Below are 18554 nucleotides of genomic sequence, written 5' to 3'. Positions count from 1 at the left end.
TAGCCCAACAGTTAGCCTGTGAGCTGGCTTGTGTGGTAGGGCAACCCTGATTGGTTCTTTCTGTAAATGATCCATTTCAGTAAAAGTTCTCGTCTCCCTGCTTGTAAACCCCCACCACCAGAATTCACCTTTGCGGTTTTTGACACCTTTGCTGTGTGCTTAACCCACCTTCGATACTGTGATTGTTTTAAAGTAATACCAATGATCCAGAACGTTTTTCCCTCCTATAGAATTAATAATAATAATGAGAAACATCAAGACGGTTCTACAAGACGGATAGAACAGCAGGGACGCAGAGTTTCTGCACGTCTTTATTTGTGATGCTACAGGCTGCAGCAGAGTTACCTGACAGTGAGCTGCTGATTCACAACCAGATTTAATGATTCTTTGATGAATTCTTGTAAATTCAATCGATTCAAACCCAACTAAAAAACAATAAACATGTTTAAAATCTCTGGTTCTGGAACAAAGTCCGATCTGTCTTCAGTCCGACTTCTTGTTGCCTGACTTTTTGCGTCGCTGTGACGACGTTGCGATCAGCGCCACGTCATCATCGTCATCATCATCATCATCCGCACAAGTTCCGGGCCTTACAGCAGAGATGGCACAGACCGACTCCAATGGACAGAGGGAGGCCGAACAGGAAGCAGCCAACAGAGGAGCCTTGGTAAAGATCGACTGGACGGACAGAAGACAGACAGATGGTTAGACAGACAGTCAGACAGTTAAGACAGACAGACAGACAGACAGATAGTGGACTGATGACATCACTCACTGTCAGCGTAACTTTGGTGTCATAGACGAAGCGTCTGATCCGCTGAGTGACGCCGTTTCCTCCCTGAATCTGAGACACAAGCAGACGGACGATCAGAGACACAGACAGACAGACTGACAGACAGGTGTCTGGTCTCCAGTTTGGAGTCTGTCTCACCTCCACGCTCCCGTCCAGACTCCGTCCATGAAGTCCAGCAGTTGTTGCTTCGTCTCCACGCCGCCCGGCGGCAGGAAGTAGCCATCATTGGACAAGTTGACTATGATGAAGGATGGCAGAATGATGTCACTGATGATGAGAGGAACGTAGTGACTCACAGGTGTCAATCAGAGAGGTCCAATCAGAGACATCAATCAGTGACATCCAATCAGAGACGCTGGTGAGAAACTAAACAGACAAACTCACCCCATCACCAGACCGTTAATGTAGCTGCTGTCCTCCATAAAGCCGAAGTAGAAGCTGCTGTAAACAGGGCAGGTGGACAGGTAGACAGAAGGACGGTAGACAGGTAGACAGGACAGGGTAGACAGGACAGGTGGACAGGTAGACAGACAGTTATCTTCAGATTGTATTCTTGGATCTTGCTCTCAGCAGATATTGTGGTAAATATCTGACCTGCGGTAGGTGGTCTCTGTGCTCTGCAGCCACTTCCTCCACCAGACTCTTACACTGGGCAGGTAGACAGAAGGACAGGTAGACAGGTGGACAGAAGGACAGGTAGACAGAAGGACAGGTGGACAAGTAGATTGGTAACAGCCAGCATGATGAACGAATGAACCCAATGAGCTGATGAATGGATGATGACTGACAGGTGAGGGTTACCTCAGGCTTTGGTCCACAGGTGTTTCTGCTCCACCAGTGCCAGCAACACCAGTTTACCTGCAGGAGAGAGGCGGAGTCACGTCACCTGATCCAATCAGCAGCCTCAGAGTCATCAGAGACTCATTTAGGTCAGACCAGTTTTCCTCCATTAGACTGAACATTTAGTCTCATCAGGTGGTGAGAGTCCTGGTTCTGGCTCTGCTCCTGGTTCTGGTTGTGGTTCTGTCTGTTCTGGATCTGGTTCTGTTTCTGGTTCTGTCTGGTTCCAGTTGGACACAAATCTGCAGAAACAGGTGTGTCCCACTCAGGGCTACCTGTGGGGATGATATCATAGCATTACCTGAGTCTCCCATGGCGTACAGAGTGTAGCTGTCGATCTGACTGTAGGTTGGGAACCGTTCTCTGTTGATCCATGCCATCAGGTCACGTGACGTTCCTCTGAAACCACAGAACCCAACCAATCAGAGAGGATGATGAGGTGATGTCATCGGCTACAGGTAACACCTCCACTACATCAGCACATGTTCAATTTCAATGACAAACTCCAGTGGGTTATCGCCCCCTGCTGTCCACAGTCTGTTTCCATGGAAACAAGCTCCGAATTAAAACAGTCAATAGTCTCACCGCTGTACGTGAAGTAGGTCCCGTCTTTAAAACCACCACAGCCGGCAGAGACGCCAGACACACCGCCTGAACACAGACTACAGCTTGAAACACAGAAACTACAACCTGAAACACACAAACTACAGCTTGAAACACAAACTACAATCTGAAACACGCTGATGTTCTCAGACTTGGGTAGAACGTCTCTGGTGGCAGAGAAGAAGTAGGTTCCAATGATCAGAGTTTTCTGCTGCTGATGTGTAGTTTGTCTGAAAACACACCACAGGTCAGTGTGTATGTGTGTGTGTGTGTGTGTGTGTGTGTGTGTGTGTGTGTGTACTTGTTTCTGCTATTCCGGTGGGGACTTTGACCTGACTATTTGCTATAAGGTGGGACTTGTCTTACGGTGGGGACCTAAAATGAGGTCCCCACGGGTGGCAACACCGTTTTCTTGGCCATATTGTTGTTAATAAAAAATGTAAAAGTGTAGAAACGTTTGTTTAGGGTTAGGCATTGATTTGGTGATGGTTAAGGTTAGGGTTAGGGTAAGGGTTAGGAGTTAGATATGAATGGGAGTCAATGGTAAGTATAGGTATAGGTATAGAAAAACAAACATGTGTGTGTGTGTGTGTGCGTGCGTGTGCGTGTGTGTGTGCGTGTACCTTCAGCTGTGACGTGGCGCCGACGTAAACGAACATGACATCATGGCGGCTCATGGCGTGTTGGAAGAGCTGCAGACTGGTCAGAGATCGAACCAGCGGCCTGAATGACACGACAAACACTGACTGTGACATCACTGTAACATCACTGTGACATCTGTGATGTTCTGTTCAGTGGTATTGCAGAATTGAATGTCAGCTGTCTGGACTCACCCTGCGACTCGATTAGCAAAGTCCATGATTCATCTTTTGTTCTTGGTCCTAGGTAATTATATTGACTTCTTTCTTTAACCTGGTGACCAAAAACAGCTGTTAGAACATCTGTATATTCTGTAACACCTGTAGAATAAACTGTAACCCCTACAGAATAAACTGTAACACCTATAGAATAAACTGTAACCCCTACAGAATAAACTGTAACACCTATAGAATAAACTGTAATACCTATAGAATAAACTGTAACACCTACAGAATAAATTGTAACACCTATAGAATAAACTGTAACACCTAAAGAATAAATTGTAACACCTATAGAATAAACTGTAACACCTACAGAGTAAACTGTAACACCTACAGGAAAAACTGTAAGACCCACAGAATAAACTGTAACACCTATAGAATAAACTGTAACACCTACAGAATAAACTGTAACACCTACAGAATAAATTGTAACACCTATAGAATAAACTGTAACACCTACAGAACAAACTGTAACACTGATAGAATAAATTGTAACACCTATAGAATAAACTGTAACACCTACAGGAAAAACTGTAACACCTACATAGTAAACTGTAGCACCTATAGAATAAACTGTAACACCTACAGAATAAACTGTAACACCTATAGAATAAACTAACACCTGTAGAATAAATTGTAACACCTACAGAATAAACTGTAACACCTACAGAATAAATTGTAACACCTTTACAATAAACTGTAACACCTGTAGAATAAACTGTAACACCTACAGAATAAATTATAACACCTATAGAATAAACTGTAACACCTACAGAAAAAACTGTAACTCCTGTAGAATAAACTGTAACACCTATAGAATAAGCTGTAAGACCTACAGAATAAACTGTAACTCCTGTAGAATAAACTGTAACACCTGTAGATAAACTGTAACACCTGTAGAATAAACTGTAACACCTATAGAATAAACTGTAACACCTACAGGAAAAACTGTAACACCTACAGAGTAAACTGTAACACCTATAGAATAAACTGTAACACCTGTACAATAAACTGTAACACCTACAGAAAACTGAAACACCCACAGAATAAACTGTAACACCTGTAGAATAAACTGTAACACCTACAAAATAAAATGTAACACCTACAGAATAAACTGGAACACCTATAGAATAAACTCTAACACCTACAGAATAAACTGTAACACCTGTAGAATAAACTGTAACACCTGTACAATAAACTAACACTTACAGAATAAATTGTAACACCTATAGAATGAACTGTAACACCTGTAGAAAAAACTATACCTGTAGAAAAACTGTAACACCTGTAGAAAAAACTGTAACACCTACAGAATAAACCGTAACACCTACAGAAAAACCGTAACACCTACAGAATAAACTGTAACACAACATTTCTAAAAGTGAAGTCAGATACTTCCTGTGATGTCACTGTGGCACATACATGAATATGGCCGGGTAACCTCTGACCCGGAACTCTTTGGCCAAACCTGTGAAGAGAAACAACATGAGCAGCAACCCTCAGAGGTCTGATGTCAGGTCTGCTCTGATTGCCTGGCAGGCACTGACCGGGGCTGGCAGTGGCATCTGATTTGCCGACTTGGACCGGAGACCCGAGACTCCTGAGTTCTGATCCGATCTGGTGCCACACGGGATCCAGCTGTTTACAGAACGTACACCAGGGGGCATAGAACTGCAGCGAGACACGGAACAGAGGGGTGAACGCAGTACACAGTACACAGTACACACAGTAACACACAATACACAGTACACACAGTAAACAGTACACAGTACCTTGATGAGCCAGATGTCTTCGGCTCCTTTTCTCTCCATGAAGCTGAAACCGATCGATCACATTGATTACTGTTTTTGATCTTCTGTCTGATCTGAACTTTGGACTGAATCACTTTTACTCACGAGTCATCGAGCTCCTCCACGAAGGCCGACACCGACACAAACAGCAGCACTGGAGTAAACAAACAAACAGACAGACGGACAGTGAGGCTGCTGTTTCCTGGTTCTTCTTCAGGTTCCTCCTGGTCTTTGCTGATGTTTCTGCTCTCTGATAATAAACTATGGACCTCCTGACACAGTGGCTGCTTACTCTGCTGCTGTGGAGGTTCAGGCAGCTGAAGAAGACCATGTGCTGCTGCTGAAAGCTCTGGGAGAAGCTGTTACAGAGGAGAGTTTTCTGTGGAGCTGGCTGACCTCAGATCTCCTCATCAGTTAGATGAGGTTCAATAAGCAGCAGGAGGCAGCAGACTGAAGCTTAATCCAGCAGATCTGAAGTCAGCAAATCCACAGGAAACAGAACTTGAATCTGCAAGAACCTTCAGTGAGCTGAGAGCAGAAGAAAGGGACAGAACGTTTCTGTCTGAGTTAAAGCTGAACTTTATTCCAGCAGAAGGTGGACGTACCTGTGAGCAGCGTGGAGCTCCTTTTGTCCGACATGTTGACTGGATTAGCCACCGAGCTAATCTGACAGATTAACGGACCTCGTTCAATCCACTCAAACTTTATTCACAGCTGCTTCACATGAACAACGTATGGCTGAGATTAAAGCTGCAGGGGGATAAATGTGAGCAGCAGGGGGCAGCAGAGCTCAGCCCACACACAGACACCGATCAATACGTTCGATCAGGTTTCGATCAGTCCGACTCTCAGGACTCGTTCACCGGGAAACGAGATGAGAGGATCATTAATCAACATTCACATGAGCTGCAGGCTGGTCAGTAATCACAAATTATCAATAAATCAGAAACTCATCAATAATCACAAACTCATCAATAGATTATCAATAAATTATAAATACCTGCTAATAAGTCCATCAGTATTTAATCCTAACTGAAAAAACTTTACTTCAAACATCAGAAGGAGAAAAACAAAGTTTGTTCTGAACTTCATTAACAAAAAGAAAGAAATCAATTAATCAATACATCGATCAGTCTTCATCTCTGTTTCATAAATCAGCTGCTGTTGATGCTGATTCGTGCCAATAATCAATCAGTAACTCTAAAGAGGGTCTGAGCTCCAGCTTCGTGTTCAGGATCAGCACTGATGTCATCACCAGCTGTTTTCTCTCCATCCAATCAAATGCTTCTTTCTTCTTCTTTAGTGCTGCAGCGGTAGGGGGCGGGGCCACGTGCATGAGAGCGGGTCATGTGATGGGGGCGGGGCCAGGTGAGCAGCAGTTGTCAGAGAGGGAGCAGCAGAGCTTTAGTCTCCGTCATGGCGCCTCCATCAGGCTGCTGGGAGGAAGGGGCGGAGCTTGTTGGCTCAGAACTGACGTCAGCGGACGGCTGCCGGCTGAAGGTGGCTGATCCGGCACTGGACCCGTCAGCTTCGCTCTCTGTCCAGCAGGACTCGCTGTCGGATGCCGAGGACAGTCGGCTCCTCCCCCAGCGGCCGTCGGTCCGGACAGAGGCGAGGCGGACCCCCGGTGAGCCGCTGAGTGTCGTACGGCGAGACGACGCAGCGCTGGAGCTGAGGGACGAGCGCAGGTCCTTCTCCTGCAGCTGCAACACGACGCGCAGCAGCGGCACGTGGCGGCCGATGGCAGCGCGATACTTGGGGTGCGTGATGGCGTAGATGATAGGGTTGTGGATGGCGGAGGCCTTGGCGATGACGGCAGGAACAGAGTTCATGTATGGAGTCAGCAGGTGGGCGTAGCCGGCGGTGGCGGTCAGAGCCACAGCAGAATACGGCGACCAGGACACCACGAACAGGAGAATGACTCCTAGAGCCACTTTGGCCAGCCGCCACTCGCCTCGCAGACGCTGATATGCCCTGTTGGTCTCTCCACCGCTCAGCCGCTCCACCTCTCGGCTCGCTCGCTGCACCGCCCGGAAGATGGCCAGGTAACAGCCGGCGATGACGGCGAGTGGCAGGAAGAAGACGAAGGTAAACAGCAAGACTGTGTAGGCGCGCACAGCGGCCGTAAAGCTCATGTAGTCCCAGCTGCAGGACGTCTGCAAGCCTTCAGGGACGTAGGCGCTCCACCCGAAGAATGGCGGCAGACTCCAGCCCAGTGAGTACAGCCACACCCCCGCCACCACCACCAGCACCCGCCGCCGACTTGCCCCGCCCAGCAGCGCCAGTGGCCGTGTGATGGCGAGGCAGCGGTCCGCCGCGATGGCCGTCAGCGTCATCATGGACGCGATGCCGAACAGAGCGCCGCAGAAGGCGTAGAGCTCACAGGCCAGCTCTCCAAACACCCAGCGGCGGTGCAGGCTGGCCACGAAGAACACCGGAGACTGAGTCAGAGACATCAGGAAGTCGGCAACTGCCAGGTTGACCACCAGCAGGTTGCTAGGCGACCGCAGTGTCCGGCTGCAGCAGAACACATAGATGACCAGAGCGTTCCCCAGCATGCCCGTCACCCCGACCAACAGGATAACAGAGCCGATGATGTAGTGGGCGTGGTCAGGGACGTCCACGGTGGGGAACAGATGAGGCTGCAGGTAGGAGCTGTGTGTGGGGGGGTGGATAAGCAGGTGGACCGGCTGAGACGTCCTGATGTGGAGACCATCAGCGCTGCAGTTTCCTCCCAGAGAGCAGAGAGACGGAGTCCTGCTGGCATGGACAAGGCTCATCGCTGGAGGCTGGTTCTCAGGTGGTTCTCAGGTGGTTCTCAGGTGGTTCTCGGCCGGTTCTCGGCCGGTTCTTGGTCAGTTCTCGGTTGGGTCTCGGTCGGGTCTCGCTCTGTGGTCCCTCCGTCCTGCTGCAGCTCTTTATGTGGGGCTGATCAATGGATGACGGAGGACTATTGAGCGATGATCCATTAACTCTCTGCACTCAGAGTTCATCAACATCTGCTCCAGATGTGACCTGGTTGCTGCAGGTTAATGAGCTTTTAGCTCAGAACTTCAGAGGAAATGGGGTCAGATGTGTTTCCTCTCTGAGTCCTAAGTACACTAAAATAACATCATCAGGCCAAACACAGACAAACAGACCTTTATTTCCAGGTTCATGTTCATCAGACTTCAGGCCATCAGGAGGTGAAGACAGTCCAGATGTTCTCAGCTGTCACTGGAACTGGAGCAACGAGTTCAAATGTAAAATCAGAGAAAACACATTCAATCTGTAACAGTGCTTAATATGGAGTTTTATTTTCTATGTTTTATCAGTTCAACACAAAGATCCACTGATTATAATAATGAACCAATGATGGACTGTGTTCAGAGTTGGACAGATAATAGACAGATGTTAGACAGATGTGGAGCAGCAGAAACGGACTTGTCCACACAGAGACCAGTTTAATCTCCCACAATGCACCAGGAGTCCATCAGTCATCCACTGATCAATCGATGATCGAGTGTCACCATGACGACCGTCCTCGACGGTGTCAGTCCAGGATGTCCGTCTCCTGCATCCAGGTGAGCAGCAGGTGATGCGTCAGGGGGGCGGGGCCGCATTGCATCTGAAGCTCCGCCTCTTCATCAGTTGGCCCATCCTCCCTGTGAAACCACAGAGAAGGTGAGGAGAGACGGACGGATGGCAGAGCTGCAGACAGATCTCAGTCCTGACACTCGGTCTGAGACACAATAAACAACTGTGAAGATTTAGAAAAATTAGTGAAAGCAATGCCCCTTAAATCTGAAATAATTATAATGGGTGATTTCAACATGGATTGATTCGACAAGAAAAAGAAAAAATTAAAAAATGTGATGACTAAATACGATTTTACACAAGTAGTGAAAGGAGCAACAAGAATCGCTAAGACAAGTAAAACACAAATTGATTTAATTTTCACAAATAAAGAGGAGCACATTAAAAAATCATACAATTTCCTAACAGGATTGTCTGATCATAACATGACTCTTATAGTAAGAAAATTATCCAAGAAACGCTTTGCTAAATTTGAGAAATCTAAAGTTAGCGCAATAATTATTCCCAAAAAGGATATCCCAAAATTAGATAATGAGTTACAAAAAATAAATTGGGAAAGCCTAGTGTGGGACGATGTGGATAGTAGCTGCAGGCAAATTATGGATAAAACAGAAAGTGTTGTAGGTAGGTTTCTAAAGAAGCGTAAAAATGGTAAACAGAAAATTCTACCCTGGATTAGTGAATCTATTAAAAAATTAATGAAACAAAGAGACCAAGCCTTAAAAAAGGCAATCAAAAGTAAACTCTATACTGACAGGATTATATACAAAAGTCTCAGAAATCGTGTGCTTAAAGACATGAGAGTCGCCAAAAGTAATTTTTATGTCTTCACAATCACGCAGGCTCGAGGAAATCCATCCATGATGTGGAGAACAATAAATAATATCGTCAAACCAAAAGGAAAGCAAGTGAATATGTATGAACTTAAAATTGGAGCTGAGCTTGTAAATAATAGTACACAGATAGCACAGAAATTTAATAATTATTTTGTTTCATCCGTTGAGGAATTGGCTAACTCCCATGACTTGAGGGTAGACTATCAGCAATTAAAAAATGAAAATAGTAATAGGTTTTTACTTGAAGAAGTAACTGAATCAGAGGTGCTAAGAGTGATAGAAACAATTAATAATAGCCATGCTAAAGATCTTTTTAATATTAATGCTTCACTTCTTAAGAGGAATAAAGAAATATTGGTAAAACCCCTAACTCATTTGGTTAATCTTTCCTTTAAAAAAGGAGAATTTCCAAATGACTGGAAACGATCAAGGGTTATACCCATATTTAAATCTGGAAAAGCAAATGAAGTTTCTAACTATAGACCAATTAGCATTTTGCCGATCTTCTCTAAAGTGTTGGAGAAGATCGTAGCAAACCAATTAATGTTCTTTTTACAGTGTAACAACACACTGCATCCTCTGCAGTTTGGATTCCGGCCTCGACATTCAACCGAAACTGACAATTGCTATTTTATTGAACAACTTAAATTAGCAATTGACAAAAGAGAAGCAGTCGGAGCAGTCTTTTTGGATTTAAAAAAGGCCTTCGATCTGTTAAATCACAATGTACTTCTACAGAAATTATCTAGGTTAAACTTTGATGAAATAACATTGCAATGGTTTAAATCATATTTGCAGCAAAGACAACAATGTGTGATAATAAATAATGAAAAATCATCTTATTTAGCTCTAAATACAGGAGTCCCACAGGGATCTATACTTGGTCCACTTCTCTTCTCACTGTATATAAATGATTTACCAAATATCTGTCCTGGTGCTGGTTTCCAGATGTATGCAGACGATGCAGTTGTTTATGTGAGCAGTAAAAATGTTGAAGCCATAACTGCCCAGCTGCAGAGTCATTTAGATGCTGTGTCAGTTTGGTTTCAAAATTCAGGGCTCACCTTAAATGTCAATAAAACAGTGTCAGTTTGCTTTTCCTCAAGATGTCGTCCATATGAGGAACTGCACCTGACAATTAATGGTCAAGTCATTGAACAAGTAAAGGAAGTAAAATATCTGGGTCTGATTTTAGACTCCCATTTAACATTTGAAAGTCATATTAAAAAGATAATAAGAACAGCCAAGGCAAATCTGTACACCTTTCGACACATAAGGGACTGTTTATCATTTCAAGCAGCAAATGTGTTTATGCATGCTATGATTTTTTCTCATCTCAGTTATTGTATAACCTCCTGGTCACAGGCAACGATCACAACAATTAGTCCAGTAAGAATGATCTATAACAGAGCCTTGACAATACTGGCTAGAAAATCTGTTAGAACCCACCATTGTGAAGTTTTGCAGAGGTTGCACTTTCTTAATTTTGAAAATTTTATAAATTTTTGTAATTTAAAATTAATGTATAAATGTCTGTACAATCAAGCCCCTGAGGTTCTTGGACAGTTCATTGTTCCACTTAGAGCAACAGGCTCAAGAACACGCGGAGCCTTTAATGGGAATGTGAAAGAGCCGAGGAGAGACACTGTGTTTGGAAGATCTGCTTTTTCTGTTCAGGTTGCTAAACTGTGGAACTCTCTGTCACGCGAACTGAAACAAGACCTAGATCTAGGGGCTTTTAAAAATTAACTGAAGCGGGTTTTAAAAGGGGATCAGGTCTGCAACCATTTTTAGATTGACCAGAATGTATTTGTCTTTGTATTAATGTTGTTGTTGTTGTTTTGTTTGTTCTTTATTTTCTCTCTCTCTTCTGTAAAAGCCCTTCTAGGGACGGACTTTGCAAATTAGCTCTGGCTATAAATGTCATAGTGTTATACATGTTTATTGTATACACTGGTCCCTATTAAATAAACAATAAACAAACAAACAAACAAATGTTTACTGGTGGTAAACAACACCAAAAATAAACAAGAGAAAACAAATATTTACCACTGAGTAAGAAAAATGGAAAACAAACCACAATCAACAACAAAATAAACTGTAAACAACCATCTAACTCTGCAGGAAACAAACAAAAACAAAACAAAGCAAATAAAATACTGAACAAGACCGTTAACAAGAGCAAACTAAACACGTAAACATTTACTGTTGGATAAACAAGATAGTAGCAAGAAAACACAGTAAACAGCACAATAAAAGTGTGAGGGTCAGAGCGTACCTGGATGTACCTGAACGTATCCGAGCGTACCTGAACCTGACACATGGAGACACATTCAGTGCTGACATAAACTTGGAATTAATTGACAGCTCACCTTCGGCCTGTGGAGTCGTCTGATCGGGTTGGGACTTCCTGTGTGGGCGAGGTGAAGTCAAACAGGATGGTCTCGCTGTTGGGCAGACAGAAACCGTTGGATGTCATCACCTCTGGACAGGAAATGGAAAGCAAACAGCTGGTTAACACCACCAGATGTTTGATTGGTCTTCTTCTCCATGTGGGGATATGAAAATACTAATGTAAAATAGGCCACCCTTTCAAAATGTATTAATTTGTAGTAATATTATGCTATTCATCTTCAGTTTCCTTTTTTTATTTTCTTGTCTTTTCTCCTGATGTACATTATTTCTGAGCCACACAGTTAGATTTGCTTTAGATGTAATTCATACAGCCCGCCACAAGAGGGAGTTGCTCTCAAGGGAACCTCAGGCCGCTGCGGTGTAGAATAAGCAGGTTCTGCTGCACCATGAAACAGCAGACAGACGGCCCAGAACCGCAGCACAGTATTTATGTTTTGTGTTGTTGTTTACAGAAAATAAACCCATCAAAAGACACACTGGCTGAATCCCAAACCGCCCCCTACACACTACCCCTCCGTTTGCGCGTTCCCGTGGAGGGTCCTCCATATTAAGGGCCGTCCCAAACCGCATAGTGCGGAGGGGGAGTGGACTGTTCAGCCCTTAAATAGCGAGTCTGCATCGATGCTCACTCTGGACAACTTTTTCAGGAAGTGCAACGTCGAAATGGAGGAGGAAACAACATATTGATATAAGTTCCACATGCGTCCATTATTTCTCCCACGCCTTTTTCACACTGACAGAACATCACAAAGAGTGGTGTAAAAATATAAAACAAAAGAAATAAATCTTCTTTTCTGCTGACGTTTGATTTAATTGTGCACCCCCTGACACCTTAAAATTTGAACACAACTGACAGAATTCATTCATTCATTTGTTGGATTTGAAATGCCAGATAATAGGATTGGAAAACATGTGAGTGAAAAAAAGTGGGATGCTTTCGTCTTCTGGAAGCAGCAGCGATCCTTGTTAGTTGCAACCTGTGCCACAGCGCTACAGCCATGACAGTAGGCGTCTTTGTGTTACCATGGCGATGACGTCTTCCGTTTTCCGGTGAGGCGACAGGGCGTCCCATTCCTGACGATCGTATTTATACCCTCCCCCTTCAATAATAGGTGCCCTCCACAGCTGCGAGTGTGACTTCTTTTGGAGTGACACTCGGTAGTGGAGGGGGAGTGTGGAGGGGGGGTTTGGGATTCAGCCATCGACTTATGTCCTCAGTTAAGTGTGCAACATCCACCTCCAGGTAGACACGTCCTGATCATTTCATATTCAGGATCAGTCCTTCATTTATATTCACTGTCACATAGATGTCATAGGTTTCAGTAAGTTACTGAATAAGTCCAGCAGCATGAATCAATAACTGATGAATATTAATAGAAGCTCTGCTGCAGACTGATCCATGAGCTGCTGGAATGAAGGCAGGAGGTCATCAAGGCTTCTAGAAGGGATCATCATGGTTCCCCTCTGCCAGATAAACTCCCATAATGCTCTCTGAGGTGGCCTCCCACCATGGTTATTACAGCAAAACAGGAAGAGGCTCCACCTGGTGGGACATGGAGGTACTGCAGCTGATCTACAATTCTTTAAACGTGTTTAATCATGGAGAAAGGCATCAGCAGATTCTAAATATTAAACAACTAAAACCAGATTAAAGCAAAAATAAACATTTCATCACTAATATTCAGTATCTGTTATTGTTAAATCTCAATTCAGTGACATCTAGACCGACGTCAAACATGTAAACAACATGACAGTTCCTCCTCAGGAGTCTTTGTCATGGTGCCCGCTGCTGCTAAACTCCCACAATGCTCTCTGCTTTAACATGGAGTCTCCTCTGGTTTCTACAGGAGACCAGGAACTACAGCCGATTGACATTTACTGACATCCATCCATCCATCCATCCTCTATACACCACTTTATCCTCACTAGGGTCATGGGGGGTGCTGGAGTCTATCCCAGCTGACTCGGGTGAAGGCAGGGGACACCCTGGACAGGTCACCAGTCTGTCACAGGGCTACATATACAGACACACAATCACACTCACATTCACACCTACAGACAATTTAGAGTAACCAATTAACCTCAGCATGTTTTTGGACTGTGGGAGGAAGCCGGAGTACCCGGAGAAAACCCACGCATGTACAGGGAGAACATGCAAACTCCATGCAGAAAGATCCCAGGACCAGGCCGGGATTTGAACCGGGGATCTTCTTGCTGCAAGGCGACAGTGCTAACCACTACCCCACTGTACAGGCCCATTTACTGACATGATGGAGAGAATACAGGTTTACTGCAGTATAGGGATGTCCCGATCAGGTTTATTTGCCACCGAGTCCGAGTCCGAGTCCTATCATTTTGAGTATCTGCCGATTCCGAGTCCCGATCCGATTCTTTTCTAATATAGTAAAATATGTATATTATCTATTAAAAAAAATAACAAAAAACTTACGAAAAGTTTTCCTTTTTTATTTTCTTAACGTCAATTCAAAACAACACTTAGAACAGTACATTTCTGTGACTAAAAATAACAATCAGAAAATAAATAAATTTCCCTTTTAGCTTAGGTACAAAAGTAAAAATAAATAATAAATTTCCCTTTTGGCTTAGGTACAACAGCAAAAATAAATAAATAATAGACTTCTATAAAATAAACAGCAGGTCAGCTCAACTCAAAGGCATGTAAACAATAGGGAACAAAGTTAACAAAGAGCTACTTTATAATACTGTAAGGCCAGTAGTAGTAATGTGCTCTTATGAATGGCACATATTTGTCTAGAGTTTCACTGAAGGACATGTATGTTTTTCTTGATGAAAACCAACATTTCCACCTTGTCAGGTTTGAACCTATTCCTGTTTTCATCTAGGATGTTTGCAACAGCGCTAAAAAGTCTCTCACTGTCCACAGAGCTGCAGGGGGCACAGAGATACTGGCTTGCAACTGCAGCCATGGCGGGAAATTGATTAACATGTTCTTTCCAGTATTGAAGTGGATCACTTTTCTTGGGAATGGTTTGCTCTGATAGGTAGGTCTGTACCTGAGCTTCTGCAGATGAGGTACTCACAGACCGAGCCTGTGACTGCCTTTCTTGTAGGATCTCCTCAAAGGCGCTGTCTTGGCTGCTACATGCTTCTTCGTGCCGTGATGTCTTGCTCACTGGCTCTGCTGCAGCCTCTGTTTCCTCTGGCTCTGAACTGGCAGCTCTCTTTGCATCTGCCGTTGCCACCTCCTGGATGAGGTCTTCCTTTGCAACAGACAAGTGAGCTGACTTTGTGAAGAAGCTAAAGACAGATGGAAAAAAAAACACCAAAATTACATTTTAATAATTTACAAGACACAACATAGTTATTTAGTTAGATCACTGCAAAGCAAAATTGTATTAAACTGTTTAAATAAAAAAAAAAAGAATTAACAAGAAAAAACTTAAAAATCAGAAAATTAAAAGACTCAAATTGTGACTTAACTTTATTTAAATACAATACACAATTCAAGGTGCAATTAAACTTTACTTGCCCATCTTTGTATCTGGGATCTAGTAGAGGAGCAATGTAGAACAGTGGCTCAGTTTCAACCTCAGCAAAGCGCTTCTCCACTGCCTCCAAGAGTGTCCTCTTCATAGTCTTAATTCCCTGGTCATCATCATCCTCCCGAGACAGAACACGCCTGAGGACTAATGAATTAATATGTGGGTGGGATTGTGGTTTATTGCAAAATCATCAATACGTTTAGCAAAATAAAATTCAATAAATTATGTATTACCTGTTATGACAGGAATTACATCAGATGCAGATGCAGTTTCCCTGCTCACATCTCTGGTCAGCTGTTCAAAAGGGGACAGTACATCAGCTGTTTTCTTCATCAGCTCCCACTGGTGTGCTGTCAGTGATGCTGGTAGAGGTCGCTCTGCTGCAAAGACACTTAGAGCCCTTTTCTGCACGAGTAGGCTCTGCAGCATGTAGAGGCTACTGTTCCATGTGGTCTGTGCATGTGAAAAGAGTAATAGTAACTTTAGTGCAAACTACTACTGCCACCACAAAATGTAGCTTTAAATAACAGTGACTGTCTAGTGTAGGATGATAAAAATTCAGACAAAAAGTTATAAGAGCAAATCTCACCTGTACGTCTTGCTGAAGGCGTTTGACATCCATGTTGAGGTCCATTTGGATGTCTTCAAGACGAGAATAAGCCAGGGGTGAATGCTTGAAATGGCCCACAATCTTCCTCGCGTTGGCCAAGGTCTCTGTCACACTCCTCTGTGAAAGCAGGCCCTCGTGCACACACAGCTGACATGAATGCGCGACACAGCCCACACTACGCACCCCCATGTCCTTCATAGCTTTTCTCATATTTGGCGCATTGTCTCGTAATATTACGTGGACTCTTTCCTTTTCAATTCCCCAGTTTTGGAGCATCTTCTCCATTGCTTCTTGAATGCGCTCTGCTGTATGCGTTCCGCGAAAATCCTGAGCATGGAGGGTAGCATGGTGTAAAACAAAAGTTGAGTCAATCCACTGTGCAGTGAGGCTCAGTAGAGACATCGGAGCGACTGACGAGCTCCAGATGTCAGTGGTAAACGATATATAAGATGCTTTGGATAACATAACCTTAAGTTTGTCGGTTATCTTCTTATGAAGCGCTGGCAAAGCCTTTTCGGTGAAGTAGTGTCGAGATGGCATCTCAAATCGCGGCTCAATGTGCTCCATTAGCATCAAAAATCCTTGATCCTCGACAAAGGAAAAAGGCAGGTCACTGAGAGCAATCATTTGTGCTACCATCGCTGTGATGCTCTGGGCTTTAGGACTATCGCGGGGCATTTTTTCTTTCTTTTTCAGTACGTCGAGTAGCGTGGGCTGAGAAGTTTTCGGCTGGTTTGTTTGCGTAAACTCTACGTATTCCGTCGGGTGTTTGTTTTTCAAATGACGTATAAGATTCGTTGTATTAAAAGATGCCCTGTCTTTGCCCCCTCTTGAAATCCCAAGTTTGCAAATTGAACAATTTGCAATCGCATTGTTTTTATCGTCCACCTGAAAATACTTCCACACCGCTGACATGTTCTCCTCGTGTGCGTGCTCTCAGCTCATGTGGTAGCTCCACTTCCGTGTTTTGCTTCGCTTGACCAATCGTGTTCTTGCAGGCACGTGATGTCATGCCGCACATATTGCTGTCTCTCTGTAATTACGTCTTTCTGTAGCACGGAAAACCTATATATGTCTCATTTAAAAAGGAAATTAAATAAAAAATAAACGTATATATCCAACCGAGTCCAAATCGGGAGGTAACTTCCGATCCCGATCGAGTCTGTAATCACGTGATCAAGCCCGATTTCCGATCATGTGATCGGATCGGGACATCCCTACTGCAGTACATCCTACTATGTAGTACTACATTTACCCTCTAGTACTACATTTACCCTTTAGTACTACATTTACCCTCTAACACTACATTTACCCTCTAAATGTACTAGACCCTCCAGAAAAACGCGATTATGCGATCGCATGAATTCCCGCATTAATCACCAAAATGCCGCTGATTTTTCCCAAAAGGCCGCATAATTCCCGCAAAACAGCACATAATTCCTGCAAGAATCTCACATTTCCACAAAAAAAAAAGAAATATGCAGGTACCGCTTGATTTCACAATTTCCGCATAAAATGAGAAAACTATAACCGATATAAATGGAGTTGTGAGTTTTTATGTGACGCCCGGCCTGACGTCATCAGTTCGCGAAATATCCCTCCGTGGCCAGACGGCAGGTGAATCGCACATATTTTTGCATATTTCACAACTATTCCCATACTTTGCAACTTTCCGCAATTTCCCCGCATAAAATGGCATAAAAACCCCGCATATTTATTCGCATAATCAAGGATTTTAGCCCGCATTTTTCTGGAGGGTCTAATGTACCACCACCATCACCCTCTCTCCTTTCATCCTCCTCCACCCCCAGCCTCTCCATAACAGCTGATCAGGTGAGAAGTGAGCTCCAGACTCCTCAAAGACTGTGCAGACCAGCTCTGTCAGGTGCTGCTCCGCATCTTCAAACTGAGCCTGAGTCTGGAGAGGGTTCCTGTGTTGTGGAAGACTTCCTGCCTGGTTCCTGTCTCAAAGACCAGGAACCCCAGGGAGCCAAACCACTTCAGACCTGTGGCCCTCACTTCTCATCTGATGAAGACGATGGAGAGGATCATCCTCAGGAACCTCCGCCCCCTGGTGAGCCCTAATCTGGACCCACTGCAGTTCGCTTACCAACCGAACATTGGAGTGGATGACGCAGTCATCTACCTGCTGCACAGATCGCTGACTCACCTGGAGGACACTGGCAGCACTGTGAGGGTCATGTTCTTTGACTTCTCCAATGCATTCAACACAATCCAGCCTTCTCTGCTCTGGGTGAAGCTGGAGAGAGCGAGAGTAGACTGTCACCTGGCTGCTTGGACCATCGACTACCTCACCAACAGACCACAGTACGTGAGGCTTCAGGACTGTGTGTCTGATGTAGTGGTCAGCAGCATGGGGGCCCACAGGGGACAGTGCTCTCTCCCTTTCTCTTCATCCTGTACACATCGGACTTCCACTACAACCCTGGGAGCTGTCACCTCCAGAAATTCTCTGATGATACAGCCATTGTTGGGTGTGTGTCTGATGGGGACGAGCTGGAGTACAGGACAGTCATCTCTGACTTTGTTGACTGGTGTGAGCAAAACCATCTGCAGCTCAACGCCAGTAAGACGAAAGAGATGACCATCGACTTCCGCAGGAGGAGGACACCTCAGCCTGCACCGGTGAACATCCAGGGTTTGGACATTGAGATAGTGGACTCATACAAATACCTGGGTGTTCACC

At 44.4% G+C, this 18554-nt stretch overlaps 2 protein-coding genes, 1 long non-coding RNA gene and 1 pseudogene across 3 annotated transcripts; all 4 read right to left on the bottom strand.

Annotated features, from left to right (window-relative positions):
- Positions 1–303: 303 nt before the first annotated feature.
- On the bottom strand, positions 304–5629 carry LOC110963072 (protein disulfide-isomerase TMX3-like; annotated as a pseudogene).
- Positions 5574–7666, bottom strand: opn4.1 (opsin 4.1). Its single transcript, XM_051953853.1, has one exon. It carries the CDS (start codon positions 7664–7666, stop codon positions 6269–6271), a length of 1398 nt encoding a protein of 465 aa, XP_051809813.1. The 3' UTR covers positions 5574–6268.
- A 491-nt stretch (positions 7667–8157) lies between these two features.
- Positions 8158–14987, bottom strand: LOC110963071 (uncharacterized). Its single transcript, XR_007944456.1, has 2 exons — positions 11671–14987; positions 8158–8530 (listed from the first exon to the last, which is right to left on the bottom strand). It is a non-coding gene; the product is annotated as an uncharacterized LOC110963071 (long non-coding RNA).
- A 243-nt stretch (positions 14988–15230) lies between these two features.
- Positions 15231–17854, bottom strand: LOC127535550 (zinc finger BED domain-containing protein 4-like). Its single transcript, XM_051953869.1, has 2 exons — positions 15471–17854; positions 15231–15381 (listed from the first exon to the last, which is right to left on the bottom strand). The coding sequence occupies exon 1, from the start codon at positions 16760–16762 to the stop codon at positions 15674–15676; it is 1089 nt and encodes a 362-aa protein (XP_051809829.1). The 5' UTR covers positions 16763–17854; the 3' UTR covers positions 15231–15381; positions 15471–15673.
- Between the last annotated feature and the right edge of the window lie 700 nt (positions 17855–18554).

The sequence above is a fragment of the Acanthochromis polyacanthus genome, chromosome 9 (genome assembly GCF_021347895.1).
Source record: "Acanthochromis polyacanthus isolate Apoly-LR-REF ecotype Palm Island chromosome 9, KAUST_Apoly_ChrSc, whole genome shotgun sequence".
NCBI classification, from domain to species: Eukaryota; Metazoa; Chordata; class Actinopteri; family Pomacentridae; genus Acanthochromis; species Acanthochromis polyacanthus.
Note: the sequence above shows the minus strand (reverse complement) of the source record. Positions and strands in the feature narration are given on the sequence as shown.

Excerpts from the sequence above, each read along its gene's own strand:
- LOC127535550 (XM_051953869.1), bottom strand. The coding sequence starts at position 16,762 with ATGTCAGCGGTGTGGAAGTATTTTCAGGTGGACGATAAAAACAATGCG.
- opn4.1 (XM_051953853.1), bottom strand. The coding sequence starts at position 7,666 with ATGAGCCTTGTCCATGCCAGCAGGACTCCGTCTCTCTGCTCTCTGGGA.